The 18,024-nt window shown below is 45.1% G+C and overlaps 1 protein-coding gene across 2 annotated transcripts; it reads right to left on the reverse strand.

Moving 5' to 3' along the window:
• Positions 1–9,093: 9,093 nt before the first annotated feature.
• clic5a (chloride intracellular channel 5a) lies at positions 9,094–14,886 on the reverse strand. 2 transcript variants are annotated; one of them, XM_069712811.1, is made up of 6 exons: positions 14,307–14,886; positions 10,718–10,827; positions 10,471–10,596; positions 10,263–10,369; positions 9,986–10,167; positions 9,094–9,886 (listed from the first exon to the last, which is right to left on the reverse strand). In XM_069712811.1, exons 1-6 carry the CDS (start codon positions 14,757–14,759, stop codon positions 9,722–9,724), a joined length of 1,143 nt encoding a protein of 380 aa, XP_069568912.1. In that variant the 5' UTR covers positions 14,760–14,886; the 3' UTR covers positions 9,094–9,721. The 2 variants fall into 2 exon arrangements, with proteins under 2 accessions (XP_069568912.1, XP_069568913.1); XM_069712812.1 differs by lacking the exon at positions 14,307–14,886 and adding an exon at positions 12,509–14,085.
• Between the last annotated feature and the right edge of the window lie 3,138 nt (positions 14,887–18,024).

Here is an 18,024-nt window from a genome sequence, read left to right on the forward strand (position 1 = left end):
TTTCTAATCCGACATCCAGTACGAGTAGTATCGGGCTATCTTGCAGCAATCACGTGTCCTCGGTTTATTTTCCCTGTGTGCAGCTGTGACTGCTTTTCCGCTGAGGTCACAGAGATTAAGAGTGAACGGTGATATCGCATCGTTGTCCCAATAATCATGTCGGGCTTCAATATCTATCCACCGGAGTCCCGATCACGCAGCATTTGTCCTCGTTCTGTCACATCGTGAACCGCTGAGACCGCGGCCAGATGGCTGAGCGAGGTAAAGACTTCCACCCATTTCCTCCACATCTGTGATTAGAGCTGGAAATAGGCTCTTTTAAAAAAAAAGTGTAGTTTGGGGGATATTCCATCAAGGTGAAGCGGTGCGACGGAGGTCCGGATTAATTCCAGTGCATTACTCCAGGTCTAAAAGAGAGACGCATTCTCCTGAGCTGAAATAACATACACTAAGAGCCCGTTGCATAAGCACAAAAAGAAGAGGAATATGCTCTGGATGTGCCCTCGGACATCAATTATGGATCAGCTTTGAAAAACAATCTATGTTTTTGGGGGTTTTTTAAAAAAAAAAAATTACTCCCCGAATAGAAATAGGTTCCTGACTTCTCACGCCCAGGTCACCGCAGGCGGTGACGGCCAGCAGGCTGACTTCTTTGAATAACTTTCTAACTTCTTTGTGGCATCTGTTTTTAGACTGAGTGAGACATGACGATGTCATTAATAAGCATCTGGAATTCCTCTTAAACTGGTAGAGCAGAGATGCTGGTGATCGTTGTCTGCGAACAGGAACTGCTACTCGCTATCTTTGGGCTGATTGAAAAACCCAAAGAATTTTCATTTTATAATCGTAAAAAAAAAAAAAACAACTACGGAAATATTGACATTTGAAGAGCCGTGACCATAGAAACAACATACTGATTATCAGAACCGGTTGCCAATTAATTCTCTGTCAACAATCGAACAATTTCATATATATTTATTTAGGGTATATCTTTCATAATTTATGACAATTTTTCTTTTCAACAACACAAAATAACGCACAAACTGCCAGCTTACAGAACAAATGCACATACACAATACATGTCTGTCCAAAGGATGACTGAAATGTCCACAGGTGGGTTGCTCATTGTTTCGAGGTGAGGGAGAGACTGCCTGACAAAATCTGACTTGCAAATACCGAGGAAAAATGACCAAGCAACACAACCACAGGCAAAAGCGGATACATAAAAACTATAAAAGACTCAGGACAGCGTCATGCCTAATTTAGCCCACAGTTTTATCTCCCCGACGCTGTGACAACCCTCCATCTGGAGCAGACATTAAAAGGCTCAGGTGCTGAGGATTACTTTCAAGTATTGTTTCAATAACTCATCCAGCAAAGTGAAATTCCTCATCCCGGTCTGACCTCTCCCAGACGAGCACTGCGCTAGTTCGCCTGCTGCCTGGCCAGAAAGAGACATGATCCTGATAATATGGCCCTGCTGCCATGGCGACCAGTGTGACTGTGCATCTTAATGGACTTCTTCACACAAGCCCCACCTCTTAATTATTCATTAGGCCCTCCAGAGGAAACAGGCCACGCTGTGGCTTCGCCACCTTACTGGTGGGAATCCGGCTCGTAACCAGATATCAGCGGCTGACGCCGCGGTTTGAGGAAGGTTGTCGCTGCAGCTTCAAGTTCAGGAAGTTTATCTAAAATGGGAGATGCACCCAGATCATTGTTAACACGCTCTTTAATGAGTCACTAATAAGCTCGACAGCTATGCAGGGATAACAATTTCAAAGGTCGGTCGTAGGACGTGTGAAAATATTCAGATGGATTCTGATGAGAAAAACGGAGGAAACATGCTTCTGTAACTTTTGAAAGTTGTCATAGTATCTGATTTAATTAAAAAAACAAAACAAAACAAAAAAACTTCAAAAAGCCTGAAGTGATAGTGAGGGAGCCACGGAAATGTCGAGCGTCCGTGTGAAGTGACGAGTAGTTAATCAGCAGCGAGATAGGTGATGGGGTCGAGAGACACCGTGAGACGGAAACACAGAGGAAGCAAGGCTTTCGTTACCATTCATACAAACGCAGCTTTGCTTACCAGACGCAGGAAACACAACAAAACCTCAAAAATAAACACCAGCCGATGACAACACTGTCGTGTCAGCTTCTCGGCCTCGCGTAAGGAGCGTCGCTGTCCTCATTTCAAGCTTGTTAATCGGTTCTTGTGGCAGAATGTGATCAATCAAAGTCTGAAACGGAAATCAGATCTGCATATGTACAGATTCATTTACAAATGAACTGAGCTAGCCATTGATAAAAAAAATTAAAAAAAATGAACTCCACTAAAACTACAAGGACTATAAAGACATTATTCTGAAACTATTCTGCCTTACATTCACCTCTTTAGGTTATTTGAAGTATTAAATATCAGTTCTGGTTGAAGTGGGCTGTTTTGGTCTCTAGATGTCTGTTACCCCTTGACAGGTTTTTATTTTTTATTTTTTTATTGACAGTTGAGTTTCCCTCTCAACCAGAAGCTGTGAGCCAAGTAGCTTTCAGTGTACGGCCTGATTGTTGTTATGACGGCTGGCTCAGGGTCAGCTGTCTCGAGACAAACTGACACGTCTACTGTAACTCATCAACGATCAAAGTCGGAGCCGATTCATTAATCGGATGTATTATAAAAGCTGTCCTGACATATTATTAAAAATGCACCAAATCTTGGCCCGCCTCCTTAATGCGCCTCCTTTAGACCCGTGAATCGGTCTGGGTTCCTACAACGCCGACGTTTTCATGTTCAATCCAAAAAGAAAAGTAAAATCAATTCCATCATAATCCTGTTAAGCAGCAAGCATCGGGTTATCTTCTCAGGAATAGATCAATTTAAGTAACAGGACCCACGACCAAAGTAACCCGCCGTTACTAAGGCCGTGACCTGCGCACTTAAAACCTCCCCGCGAAGAGGCCCGGCTCCACCCTGATAGCTCAAATCCGATCAACTGTGATTGCGAGAACGGCTTAAATAAACCGCAGCGCCTGCGAAGACTCCGGCGTTTTCTCCCTCGCTGCCGGTGAGAATCAGTGAACTCCAGACCGTCCTTACGACAGGAATCGCCTCAGCACTTTTTGGAACAGGGAGAAACTAAACCCGCTGAGTTTCACACTGTTGTCACGGAAAAGGAAGTCAAGTGGGAAAGTGATCCCAAAAGAAAGTACTGAGGATTTGGAGAGAAATTGCAGATTGATCGCCAGGATACCGAGGAAGCAAATAGACGGGACCAAAGTTAACACTTCTGGGACGCCACTGACCCATTTCACCCTGTAAATACCCAGAAAATGTTGGATTTCTGACACTTCTGTCCTCCACATCAGACTTATCCTTATCAGCCCACGAATAAAACCGGCTCTCTGCAAACCCTCACAGTCGGTGACACTTTTTGTTTCGGTTGCCCTTGGCTGCTGTTAAATGACACTGGAACGTGCATACTTGTTTAAAGCATTTAAAGCACACTCAGCTGGGTGTCGCTGCAAGGCCCACGGCCGTCAAGCCAGCGCCGACAGGTCCAACCTGCCACAACGTGGCACGAGATGAGGCGGGAGAGGACGAGACTACCCTGAACACGACCTGCATGTCCAAAACACGTCCGGTGACAAGCGCGGTTGGGAATTGCTGATGAGGTGCTGAAGCCCGCCACGGCACTTCCTTGTTCCTGTCGCCACCGCACATAAGCTTCTGTTGTTGTAATAACACATGCCGGCACACCAGAAAAACACTAAAGTGAAAAGAAAAAAAAAAGTGCACACGCATCATAATTTCAAAACGCTCTTAAAACTAAATTACATAACAGTAGATTAATTCCAGCTGACATGGCAAGTCTACAAATTAGGCGCAGCATTTAAGGGCAATGAACTGTTTTGCAATGGCATGTATGCAAACATACACACAGATACCAGCGTGCCTCCAAGGCCCTGCACCGACTACATTTAATCCCTAAACCTCTGCACTTCATGCCCGACTCAGAACACTTTCCCCGAACATAAAACTAATCCTTATTCTGATCTTCGCTTTTAATGCAAGTCCAAATCCCCTAAAACCCTTTAAAGACGTCAGGAGTGGCAAAATGTCCTTACTTTTCTGTCGCTGTGACAGAAAAAAAAAAAAAAAAAAAAACTCCTGCCAGACTCGTAAGACTCACGGTATTAGTGAGAGAGACAGTAGTTTGTGTTGGCAGGCGGGTATAACCCAATTCTCTGAGTCGACTCCATTAAGGGCAGGCAATAACGATCATTTTCAACATTAGTCCAATGTGCAGAATTATTTTCTTGAAGAATCGATGTGCTGTTAGGTCTTTAAAATGTCAAAAGTGGGTGAGAAATGTCAATTTGTGTTTTCCAAAGCCCAATTTGCCTAAAATGCCTTGTTTCGTCCTGACCAACAGTCCACAACCAAAAGACGTCTAATTTATTATCAGAGAGGACTGAGGGAACCAGTAAATATTCACATTTAAGGAGCTCACACCCTAACACCTTCGACTAAACCCCTTTAAAATCGTCCTTTTATTACCTCTTTAGTTTTTTGAGCCTCTGCCCTGGACATAAAAACAGCTTAACAAGAGAATGAAACCTAATTTTTGCCACATTTTGTCGTAAGACATGCAGCGTGAATAAATGAGGGTTTTACAACTGCACAGCACCAAACAGAAGAGCGGCTGTAAGGAGGTGAATGTGTGTTTGCATTATGGGAAAGCATTTCCTCTGCGGGCCTACGGAGGAGGGTTTCTGTGCGGCAAACCCGACACGATCTACCTGGTTCGACGCCTCTTTTCTGACCTCTTTGTACCGAACCTGCCATTTAAAAACATTGGAAATCCAATACCTTTTAGGGATCACTGGCTTTTGGAGATACAGAAATTTTGGGCTAAGCGATCAGCAGCCAGATCGAGCACACAAATAAGAACAGACGTGTGTGTGTGTGTGTGTGTGTGTGTGTGTGTGTGTGTGTGTGTGTGTGTGTGTGTGTGTGTGTGTGTGTGTGTGTGTGTGTGTGTGTGTGTGTGCGCTGAGAGAACAGGAGCCCTTTAATCACAGAAAGGCCAAGTGTTCCACTTTCCCGCACGGCATCCATCACCACAGCTCAGTTCTCCTCCGATCCCTCCATCTTCAATCCCTCCTTCCTCATCCCTCCACCGCCTCTGCTAGCTCTCTACCCGAGCCCACCAGTGCCCCCCCGCTCCCCTCCACACACACACACACACACACCTTCTCACTCGGAAACACACCCTCCAACGATTTCTTGCCAATGAAGCATGCCACCGAAGCAAAGCTCCTTTTCCTCAGGATTTATAATCCCGAAGGCTCCCGGCTAAAAAGGCGTCTGAAAGAGCTCTTTATAAAGCCAGGGGCAGCAGGCGCCTCACCTCTGGACGGTCACTACGCTCAGCGTCAGCTCGCTGCAAACAGTCCCGGACGGAGGGGAGTTTCTGCTGGGTCACGTTGTGGAAGATAAGATGTGCTTTCCTGTCCCGGCGGAGAAATGTATCCTGAACTCGGTGCTGCTGATAAAAAAAAAAATTTTTTTTTTTAAAAACCTGCATCACGTGACGACGTCTTGACAAGGTCTCCGTCCGAAGTGAACACGGTCACGTTTGCGTTCTTGCACGATAATGACACCGGGTACATCGCGTATAATCGAGTCAGCAAATCACAACCTGATTACACCAGGCCACATTGAAAATCACTGGACGGCACTGGCGAGCTGAGTGCTTCTTCAATGAGCCAGAGTGGGATTAGACACAAAGAGCTTCCAATTAGGGCCGAAACGATTAGTCGATCGACGAAATGAATCGCTATTTCGGGTCATTTCTAAATCGACGATTGCTCAAATTCTCCAACTGCAGGTTCTTTAATGTGAACATTGTCTGGTTCCTTTAGTTCCTCCACGACGAACTGAATATCTTTTGGTTGTGGACTCTCGGTCCCCCTTCCCTTTAAGATTTGGGAAACACTGGGTGACGTGTTTTTACCATAATCTGGCATTTTAAAGACGAAACAACGAATCGAGAAAATAACAAACACATGAGCTAATCGTGAAAATATGAGTTCTTTGCGGTCCTGCTCGTTACAAAGTGATTTCACATGACTAGTTTCGCCTCTCCTCAATAAACTCGCAGCTCCGTCATAAATAATTAGATCGACCATACAGCAAACGACGCTCCCCCCGGGCACTTTTCTTTCATTTCCAACGTTTCAAAGTCGCTCGCGTCTTGAATAAACGCCGACCAAAAACACAGACCCCTGCTACCTCTTTCCAGCAAAACACTTCCAAAGAAATCACTGTGGGCCCACAGGGCACGAATTAACATGATTAACTTTCACAGCCTGTTATCTGAGTCTGTCATCAAAATGCAACATCATCTCTGGGAGCTGAGTGCAGAGGAGGAGGAGGAGGAGGAGGAGGGGGGCAAAAACACAATCAAATGGGGCTCATTTTCGAGATGGGATTCATTAGCTGGTATATAACAAAACAAAAAAAAAAAAAAAAAATGACAAGGAAGTGCAGCAGTGCCAGAGAAGAAGAAGGTCGTCTGTCAGTGACACAGCGAACAATGCAGCTGTAAAATGTTAAGTACCTTCCTGTGCCCCCCTCCCTCTCCCCCTTTTTGGTGAACACGGTGCAAAAGCAGGGGGGGGGGGGGGCACCTGTGGTGAATTACGCTGCTGCGTACGGGCACCTTGAGAGGAGCTGGCAATGACTCCCAGAGTTGAACCTTCAGCTCTTCTCGAGCAACCTGCTCCGAGACGCACGGCTGCACGATAACCACACTTGGTTTAGAAGCTAGCTGACGGCAGCCGTGTTTAAAAAAACAAAACAAAAAAACAACAACAACAAACACACACACACACGATGGGACCTTCAGCTCGCTGCGGCGGTAAACGTCCTGATAACTGCCCGGTAAAAAAACACACAACACATCGGCTAGCGTTAGCTACCGAGCAGCCAGTCAACCGCCGGTTCTGGATCCACTAGCTTCGCCTCTGTTAGGGGGTTCTCGAGGCGGCTAGCTGCTCGACCACAGCGCACATTTCACAACAAAACAGCCGCAATGACAAGTCGCCCGCTCCCGGAGACGGCTTGAACACTGCGCCTCTTCTTCTCCCAGCCGCTTATTGTCCCTTTTGTGTTTTTTAGGATTTGACTATGGAGCAGTGGAGCGCGAGCTCCGCAGACAGAAACGGGGACTCACCTTTGCGGTGGCTTTTCTTTTTCTTTTTCCTTTTCCGTCCGGTGGGTGTTCACGAGGTGGTACCGCCGGATTTATTACACAAAAACAAAAAAAACAAAAAAGAGAAAAGAAAAGAAAAGAAAAAAAAAAAGAAAAAGACTTAAGAGAACCGCAAGCGGAGCGAGCGAGCGGAGACGTCGTCGCGCGGAGCGGCCGGGAGAGATGAGATCCCGGGCACGGCGGCGCACGAGCCTCTGTTGTTCGCTCTGCCCACGAGCACAGCGCGAGCGACCGTTAGGGACCGCCCGCGTGCTAACAGACCTGCGCGAGACGTACAACATTTACAACCGAGCACCTGACCACAAAAATGAATAAATAAATAAATAAATACGCGGAGTCGAATTAAAATTTAAACTAGATGATTTTCAAAAAGACTAGCCGCACTATCAGAAACATCACGTTCATGCATCGCCGTTAATAATATCGTATAATTATAATTTCTTCGTAAAGTGGTTTTACTTTTGTAATATTGTTTAAGTGGGATTTTTAATGCGGGTTTTGTTTTAACTTGGGAGTATTTCACAATGTGGTATTGATACCACCAAAATAGGTCTCAAGGCTTCTAACAAACTTTGTATATTCTAATTGTGCTGTCATGTCCGACAACTTCCAATTAATCAAAATGAGGGACAGACAAAAAAAATAAATAATAATATTTGATTCCGTTTTAAATGAAAGAATAATGACAGACTTGGTATTTGCATTCCATTTTTACTAGGTCTGCATTGTGGTTAGAAATGTACTATAGTGACTGATGTTCAAGAGGGTTTCACGTCAAGGTGGTTAAACCGGGGCGACATAAAGCAGGATGATCCCTAACTGCACGTTTCCTCAACGGCAGGCCAATAAAAGCTTTGCGTTTACTGCCACCTGCTGGCCGTTCGCCGCTACAGCCTCCTCGGACCGGCACAGTCATGGGCGCCTCTGTGTTGACGTAAAGCATTCAGTTCTCGCTGCTCCTTTATCAGCCGTGGCTCATATTGGACATCTGTCCTCCTGGTGGGCATGCTGTGCATTTTCTGACTCAGCTACCAACCTGGGAAATGGGATCTTAAGTTCAAGCAGCTATTTATACCGGCATTCAGACAAAGACAAAATGAGGTGGAATTGCATTAAACTTTCCAGTCGCCCACCACGGAGGGTGAGGGTGAGGCTGAGGAGGACAGCGGGACCCTGCTGTGTGGAGATAACAAACACTGAAGGGAAACGGTGGAGGGAAAGCTGTGTACACAGCAGCAGCAAGGGCCTTCAGGGAAACATTGTTCAATCTCGGATTTTGTTTTCTGTTGATTGATCATGAGACGAGTAATTGTGACAGGTAACAAATGGAAACGTGTTTTTTTACAATGCTTAACGTGCAACAGCATGAACGAGTTTTCCAAGATTTATAAGCAGATTTACAACACACTCCCTCCGTGTTTGTTTTGTTTGGATACACCATAGATACATCAACAAGACGGTTTCCAATGAAAAACCACAAACCTTCAAGCCAAGTGTCTGAGAAAATAGATTTATTATTCAAATGAGAAACATCGTAATACACAGTGGGTTCATGGTTCTAATCATCAGAAGGAATATGAATCTATTTTCTGATCATTCGCAGACATATAAAGCTTTTATTATTATCACGCAGCTCCACGGTGCAGAAAAAAGTCTTTCGATAACACGAACAATTAACATTCTTATCATATTTAAACGTTTATAATTTACTGTACAGGCATAAAGAGCTGAAGGCAGAGGTGAGCTTGATTCCCACCCAGGCACTCGTGATCAAAACGCACTAAATCACAGAAGAAGAAAACAAATGGAGGAACTGTTCGGTCGATGCATTTTAGTTCGAATTAAGAGATTTATCGTGCGGTTTTAATCTGAAATATGAAGATAGAGGTGGAAATAAGGCCTTTTCTAGATGAGGACTGACAGTATAAGCATGGGCTGTGAGGCTGTAAAAACGAAGAGAAATGGGACTTCCAAATTCAATCGGTTTAATAACTGAAATTTAACTGATTGAATAAAATGGTCATCGCCTTGTCAGAGAAAAAGAAAGGAGACGCCGCGTCTCCGAAGTTCGACCGAGCTGACGCTGCGCCGGTAAGAAGACAAACCACTTCGGCTCAAACACATTCTTGCTCCAACGTGGAAATACATCCTCGTACATGAAGGAAAAGAGGACAGATAAGATAATTAAACGCCGCTTTTTGCATCCCATTGTTCCTGTTACAAATGTAAAAGAAGTTTAATTACTCAGGGAACTCACTCATGTTTTTGGGGGGTAGGGGGGAGGGGGGCACCTCCAGTAATGGCAGACCAGGATCGACTGTCACTAACATTTTATGAAACGTCCTCTATAAAGAGCATCTGTCGAAAAGTATGATAAATTTTTTTTTTTTTTTTTTTTTTTTATATAAAGAAAGAAAGGTGATATTATGCTTGAGGTTGCGTTGCATTCATTTCCCCAGCCTCTTGGCTACGTCCTTGTAGGCCAGCTCGATTTCCGTGTCGGCGGTGCAAGTGTTGGTGAACTCGTCCCGGCTGTAGGCGTTGCCAAGGTAACGCCACACCCCTCTGAATTCAGATGGGATGTCATAGTTCCTGTATTTCTGGGCAACCACCTGACACGCACAAAACAACAAAACAAGTTATTCCAACGCTGCTGTCAAGGCCAACTGTGGGACATGACGTGAGCCCGACGCGAAACACAACAGGGTTACCTTGACGACATGAAGTTTGGGCAGAAGGTTGCAGTCTGCCAGTGTCAGCTCGTTTCCGTCCAGGTATTTGCGGGAGGAGTCTCCGTCGCCGCCGGGTTCTCCCGCCTGAACCTCTTCAGGAAGTGGACTTATCAGGTACTCGTCCAGCTTCGCCAGGGCCTTGTTCAGACTCTTCTCCAGTGCTGAAACACAGAGCAGTACAGATGTGTGACACCGGTGATTACCGCCGATCGATGAAATTCAAATCCTGCGCCGGTTTCGGACGCGGCGTCCTCACCTTGGTTCTGATCCGGTCTCGTGTTTTTGACATAAGCCGAGAACCTGGCGAATATGTCGTTTCCTGCCGTGTTGGATTCCCTGTTCTTCGCCGCGAGTTTGGGATACCTGAGGAAGACGGTGTTAGGACGGGGTTAGGATGCTGCCTGCCCTGTTTCCTAATCCCCTTTGTGTGTATGTGCGTGCGTGCGTGCGTGCGTGCGGCCTACTTGGGCGGAGCCAGCATGTCCTCCAGGTACTCCTCTATTTTGTTGACGTCAGTGAGAACCTCCCCCTGGAAGGTGAGGAAGGGCGGGTGTGTCCCCGGGGCCAGGTTGTGAAGATCGGCCGGTTTCCTGGTCAGAGTGGAATAATCTCACCACCTCTTCATTCATTTCCCCATAACAGTAAGTCTTGCAGTTTATAGGGTTTTATCATATAATCTGTAAGAGAATTATATTACGACATCATCATTACCTCTTGAGGTCAACGGTGGTGACATTGAAGACGACGCCCTTCAGCCAGAGGATCATGAAGATGCGCTGGGAGAAGGGACAGTTTCCGATGCTCTCCCCGTCACTCCCAGCCTGTGCGGGCGCGCGCACACACACACACACACACACACACACACACACACACACACACACACACACACACACACACACACACACACAGTGAGACAATAACACTGAACGTAGATGCGGTTCAGAGCTGCGTTTGTGACACAGCCTTCACATGCTGACTCAGCCATCTTCTCAAAGATGCATTGATGAACACAATAAAAGGCGACACCCATACAATCTGTACACATTGATTCACACACACACACACACACACACACACACACACACACACACACACACACACACACACACACACACACACACACACACACACACACACACACACACTGTACACACAATGTACACAGTCCCAACAAGCAGACTGAACAAATACTACATCAATGAATCAAATCATCAAAGAAGAAGAATCACTGCCTTTTAGTTTGAAGGAGCCGATTTGACGTTTGCATGTGATCAAATACAGTATAAGTGGGAGTGTGTGTGTGTGTGTGTGTGTGTGTGTGTGTGTGTGTGTGTGTGTGTGTGTGTGTGTGTGTGCGTGCGTGCGTGCAAAGCTGCAATAGGACACTGTAATGAGACACCAAGCCTAACATGAATAATCCACGCTGCTTCCATTAGCCGCTCCGCTGCCTATTTGGACCTCCGGTTTCTGCATATTGCAGCAGAGTATATCAACTATAGAAATCATACAATCTACCATCTGTCAATCAAAGGAAACGCACTCAATCCAGCATGAACATACGCGAGAGCCAAGTTCCTCTGCTCTTATTATAAACGACTGGCACTTATTTTCTAAAAATTCCTTCAGTCAGTTCAGAACAATATGAAAGCTAATTGATGAAGCAGGTCAGTGTTACATTACTACTGACATTAAGACCAGAAGCAGGGAAACAGACGCACTTCTGACCAATGCGAGACTGCAGGACAGCGTTGCCAGATATTTATTGTATTTGTATGATAATGCGCCCTCCGTACAATTAATAATGCCGATAATAATCCTTTAATTTGACACTCGTAGCTACGCTAACCAGCAGCTGGGCTCTGATTCATATGAAGTAGTTTCCGTTTTACCATTAAAGCCAAAGCAAAAATAAAACTCAAATTAAAATATAAATAAAACTTTCAAAGCATTAAATTAATTAATTTTTAAATCATTTACCAAACCGATTATCTGCTATTTTTATTGCCTCTATTTATTAAAAGGACCAAATGTGTGCATCGTGTTTTCATCAGCAAAATGAAAACCCACGCTACCCCCACACACACACACACACACCTACCCCCCCCCCCGTGCATTAATACACACCTCCATTAACACACACACGTATTGTATCATAACCTGCGACTGTTTCATGCCGCTGCTCTGAACGCTGAAAGGACCCCAGTAATAATTCAGTGGGGGAGAGAAAGGGAGAGACTGTCTGTGCACGTGGGTGTCGGGTTAACACACGGAAAATCAGCAGCAGCAACAACAACAACAACAACATGGCATGCACACGCTTAAAGGAGCCAACACACACCTCTGAACACCGGTCTGTATGAAGTGAGCATGTGCGGCTTCTTTTTTTTTTTTAACTTGTCACACTCAAAACTAACAACTATTTTTGGCAGAGTTTGAAGTGGAAATGTGAAATATGGACAGAAATGACATTTAGAAGTCATACGGACACACAGAACGCCCCACCTTGACAAACAGTTCAATATCAGGGTCCTTGTCGTCCTCGGCTGCAGTGTCCGTCATGGTCAAGAAAAGCCCGCTCTGCTCGTGTGTTTTGTTCCCACGGTGTTGATGTGTGTGTGTGTGTGTGCGCGCGCGTGTGTGTGTGTTTGTGTGTGTGTTCAGTGAGCCGTCTCAGTTTTCAGCAGATTCTACTCCAGGTCCATTTGGTCAGCTCGGTCCCATCGCAGCTCTGTCAGAGTGTCAGCTGAGGACGAGTGCCAGGGAGTGTGACAGGGACAGGGACAGAGGGAGGGGGAGGGAGAAGGGGACTGTGTGTGTGTGTGTGTGTGTGTGTGTGTGTGTGTGTGTGTGTGTGCGCGGGGTTCAATTTGTACCCGGGGCCTCGGCGGTGGGGCGTGGAACGCTGTCGGGGGTAAAAAAAAAAAGATAGTCCCCCTCTTTTGGCGGGGCGGGGCGGCAGTGACGCGGTGAGGAAGGGGAAGGGACACCTCTTCCAGCTTCGACTGACAAGAAGCGGGTGAGTTCTGAATCACCGAGTCTGTCACCGTCACCTCCTCAGACTCACCAGCACCCGTGGGTCCCGCGCTGTCTGCGCGTGAGCCGCCGGGTGACGTCAAACTGTCACAGAGTTTCCAGGAGTTTCGGCTTCTCACTGGGGTCAAAACACGGCAGCGGCTGGATAGTTGAAGGGGCGGTCGGGATGGTTCGGAGAGGGTTTGTATGAGGTGCTTCGTCCTGTAGGTCGTCCATCAGACAGCCCTTTGTGACAGGGAACTGAAGAGCTCCTATTACGAGTATCGTAATGCGTGTTCCTCCACATCTAAAAATAGTCCCCAATTTGACCCTTTGTAAAGTGTAAAAAAAAAAAAAAGTTTTTTTATTTGACCATAAAAGGTGTTTTGACATATTTATGTTCAAACAAAGGCAAAGATTTTTTATCTCGGCAATATTCTACTTTGAACATTTTATATATCCGGTGGCGTTAAAGCTGGGCGTGCTATGTGAACACCGCTAATGTGTTGACCTATGGCTTATACTGGCATCATTTATGTTGCTGTCGTTTCAAAGTGTCAGATTTATGATCGCCAGTGTTACTGGACTTTAGTGTGGAGATTATGCATTAGATTCAGTAAGTGTGCGTTGGGAGCGTGGATGTACAAGTGGTGGGTATTATTATGAGAGAGAGAGAGAGAAATAGAAATAGAGAGAAATAAAGGTATAAAAGATAGAGATATATACAGAGAGAAATAATATAGATAGAAATAGAGACAAAGAGAGAGACAGATAGAAATAAAGAGATAGAGGGTGAGATAAATAGTAAGATTGAAATAGAGAGATAGAGAGAAATAGACAGATAGAGAGCTCCAGCAAGAGATATAAATAGATAGATAGAAGTAAACTAACCGACATATTGTAAATGTAATACACACTCACTCACACACTCTTGCACATGTTCACGTGGCCGTGCGACAGGAAGCCTCCCCAACCATCCCGACACTGAGTCAGAACATTCCTGTCAGATCAACTGAACTTATATTTAGAACCAGAGCAACCCCTTCCCACACACACACACACACACACACACACACACACACACACACACACACACACACACACACACACACACACACACACACACACACACTTCCTGATATGTAACCTAATCATACGCTGCCTATATATACATATACATATATATATATATATATATATATATATATATATATATACACATATATATATATATATATATATATGTGTGTGTGTGTGTGTGTGTGTGTGTACCTCATTTCTTTCCTACCTTAACATACAGCGTGACATCGTTTACAGGCTCTGGCTTCTCCGCGGCTTCCTCCTTCTCGGAGGCCGCCGCCGATGACGACGACGAGGACGAAGACGAGGATCTGCGTGATGAGTCCTCTGCCACCGACGGAGCCCTCCACTGCCGGTTCAGATCCTTTGCGCTTTCCTCTGCTTTTACCTGCTCCTCTTCCTTTTTAGAAGACGCTGAAGATGAGGAGGATGAGGAGGACGATGATGATGATGATGAACTCCCTCTCCTCTCCTCCTCCGAGGGAAGGCGAGGTGGCGGTAGAGCGGGGGGCGGCGGTATTCCCCCAAGAGCCGGCCCGGTGCTCTCGTACTCGGCCGTCAGATGTGAGGGCTCCTCGAAGGTCATGTCGTACACGCCCGACGACTGGTTCTGGTAGGTGGGGTCCGGGTTCTCGTACACGTTCTCCTTATAGGGATTCATGCCGGGCGAAGACGTGGACCAGGGGGTGTCAGGGTGCGCAGCGGAGTGACTGCGATGCCGACGGTGCCTTCCTTATCAAACAGCATCAGGACTTTGGACCGGGGGGGGGACGGCTGAAAAGGCAACGGCAAGCAAAGCGGTGATTTATAAAGGGGAATACAACTGAAGATGACTCCATGTTATATTGTTGAGCAAAAGGTCACGATCGCTATCTCCAGAAAGTTAATTATTTAATGGCTGCGAGCACACTGTGCCAAAGTTGTGTGTGTGTGTGTGTGTGTGTGTGTGTGTATCATAGACTGTATATAAAAGTATATGCACCTTCCGGCTCTGAAAAACGAGTGTCTTAAGCTGCAATACCACCGAGTGCCACCAGAGGCGGCCTCCAAAAAGCCTCCATAGACTCCCATTCAAATATCGCCCATTAAATACAAACTATATAAAGTTTTTCTAGGAGTTATTTTGGTGTTTTTAGCTGAAGTCGCTCCTTCTTATTCGTTTTTTTTTAGCGGTCTATCTAAAAATAATCCGCTCATTCATGAGAATATCGGCCTAAAGAAATAGTAGTATTTTGGGGCGGGGCGGGGGGCGTGTCTGTTTGATTGACAGGTGTGTGGTGCAGTCAGGTTTCCACTGTAGTCGGGCGGGATGTCCGGCAAATGGCAAGAAACCCGACGCGACGTAGTTCGGCGGTTTATTATAAAAGTAGATATATATATATATGAATGAATTAAACTGAGGTAATATCCTCCAAACAACAGGCAGCGTTTGAAGAAGAACTTTCTTAAAGTGGGTTCAATACCTGCAGAGCGGAAACGCGTCCGACTCGGAATCATTTCAGGTCCCGCAGCTTCCTCCATTTCCGTAGAGCAGCTCCGATATTTGTCCCGGTTTTAACCCGGCTCGGTCGGACTCTTTCTTTTTCATCTTGCTTTTCCCCATTCTTCTGTTTCCTCGTCTTTGTCGTACGCCGACGGGGCAGTTTTTTTTTGTTTTTTTGTTACGGCTACCGGATGTAAACATCCGGGTCCTTCTTCTTCTTTCGGATTTTGTTGGCGGTTGGCAACGTTACCGCCACCTGCTGGACTGGAGGGTGCGACGTTAAAACTGACTGGCTCTTATTGCCATCACCTAAATTGTTTTATTCAAAGTACCCCACAGCAGCCTTAAAAAAAAGAGACGGACACAAACAGCCGACCTCCATTAAAGAAGCTGAAGAGACACGTAAAACTATACTTAGATGATTATTGGCCCTTAAAATCACACGACTGTCTTTAAGACTGCAAATCAGAGACACTGTAAAAATGTAAAATAAGGGGACCATTTGGTAAATCTCTTGCCTGGACCTCCAACTTGTTGCATTTTGCGCAAAATGGGAGCTCGTTTGTACCGCCTATTACAAATTAGTGCTACAATGAGCTGCTGAAACAGTTAAATAATATATATGTATAGTGACGTGAATAAATTTAACACATACTCAAAAGAAAAAAACTGTCCATGCATGCAGCATTTTTGCTTATTTGTGTTGCTGTCGAGGTATCTCTGCCCCGTCAAATCCCAACAGTCCTCCTAAAAAAACACACACACAAAAAAACGCGCAGCACTCGGGATGGCCTCGACTCCCTATCGCGTTTTTAAAAAAAAAATTTTTTAAATAAATAAAAATGAAAGTTTAAGCCCCTAATTTTGGCCTCCGAAGCACATATAACATGCAAAAAAAAAAAAAAAAAATGAAAAGAAGTGCCAAATCATGCAGATGGTTTAATCCCAGCCTCATAACATTGGATTTATTCCCCATTGAATTTAAGCCCGGGCTGCATTTGAAGATAAAACAGTCATTTGTCAAAACGCCGCCAAAGAAAAGTCTCATCAAAAACGGAGCACATAATGGCTGCGTCCCGCCGTCCGTCTGCTTCCACACGGCGGATTGATTAATTGATTATTACGGGGCCGCCAATCAACAGCACTGATACCGTTAAACTGACCGCGTTTTTCGGCCCGAGTGATCGGGAGCTGCTGAATTAGTGATGTTTAATGGTCGCAATGAGACACGACTGGAAACGCATGCACGAGGAGAATATTCTGGGCTTTTATCATCCTTTTCTTTTTCTTTTCTTGGTTTGTGCAGGAAAGCAAGGTGTTTGACAGTCAAAACCTGCCATTTGGTTCCTCCGATAAAGATTTTATTTTTCTCTTTCTTTGAGGTTCAGCTGTTGACTCTGCCCTCTCTCTCTCTCTCTCTCTCTCTCACACAATACAACTTGAACGGTTCATTTGTGGGTTGAACATAAAATCCAGTTCCTGATAATTAACCAGCACCCTCGGAGCAGACGCAGCGTTTTTTTTTTGTTTTTTTTTAATTAATTTATTATTTTTTTTTCCCCACCAAGTATTACCTTCTAATTTTAGCGCGCGGAGACAATGGGGAAATTCAGCGGGAGGAAAGTCAGTGAAAATTCAACCATCTGGACATTCTCGCGTACTGGTGGGAGGGTGATGATTTATTTTCAGCAACCTCTCGAGCAGAATAAGAAGACGCCTACTGCTCGGGAAAAAAAAAAAAAAAAAAAAAAATCCGCAGAGAGGAAGAGATATGAGAGCTGCTTTTGTGAGCAACAAATCCCCCGAATTAAGAGCCATCTGAAAGGAAAACACCATCCAAGCACCTAATTACAAGTCAAAGAAGAGGAACATACTGCGTGGAGCGGCGCACAGGCGGAGGTCCCACACGTTGTTATTATTAGGATTGTTTCAGCAGCAGATTAAAAGTTAATAGGTGGGGAAGTTTTTCTGAAAAAGACTATTGAAGGAAATTCATTTTAATTGAATTTTAATTAATTTTATGCTTTTTTTTTTTTTTTTTTTAATGCTATCCAGCAGCGCCAGATGAATCATGTGTGACACCAGAAGGACATCAGAGGATGAAAAAGACTACTACGAGCCGTGAAAGACGAGATGTACAGGGAAAAAAAAAAAAGAAAAAGAGTCTTTATGTCATGATGCGTCTCTGATTCATAGCTGTTTTATGCCCTCGTGTCCACTAGATGGCAGTATTACATTTGGCCTGATAATGCCAGCAGGGGCACAAACATCCGGCATCATTTTCTGTTTTTAGAGCAATTTTTTTTTATTTAAAAAAAAAAAAAAAAAAAAAGGGGAAGCAAACAAGACGCAGTGTTGAATAACCTTGAAAAAAAAAAAAAAAAAAAAAAAAAAAGGACGCAGGTTTCCGTGGCATAAATCCGAGGTGCCTTTGCGATCACGA

This window comes from Brachyistius frenatus, unplaced genomic scaffold (assembly GCF_029030835.1).
Source record: "Brachyistius frenatus isolate BFR_SWC_R1_liver_20210118 unplaced genomic scaffold, ASM2903083v1 Contig_112, whole genome shotgun sequence".
Taxonomy (NCBI): domain Eukaryota; kingdom Metazoa; phylum Chordata; class Actinopteri; family Embiotocidae; genus Brachyistius; species Brachyistius frenatus.

What these genes read in the sequence shown, in the direction of transcription:
- clic5a (XM_069712811.1), bottom strand. Translation starts at nt 14,759, where the DNA reads ATGAATCCCTATAAGGAGAACGTGTACGAGAACCCGGACCCCACCTAC. An exon ending in ATGTCACGCTGTATGTTAAG is followed by an intron (nt 10,828 to 14,306) that starts GTAGGAAAGAAA and finishes GCGCCCGCACAG; the next exon opens with GCTGGGAGTGACGGGGAGAG. An exon ending in CCAAACTTCATGTCGTCAAG is followed by an intron (nt 9,887 to 9,985) that starts GTAACCCTGTTG and finishes TGTGCGTGTCAG; the next exon opens with GTGGTTGCCCAGAAATACAG.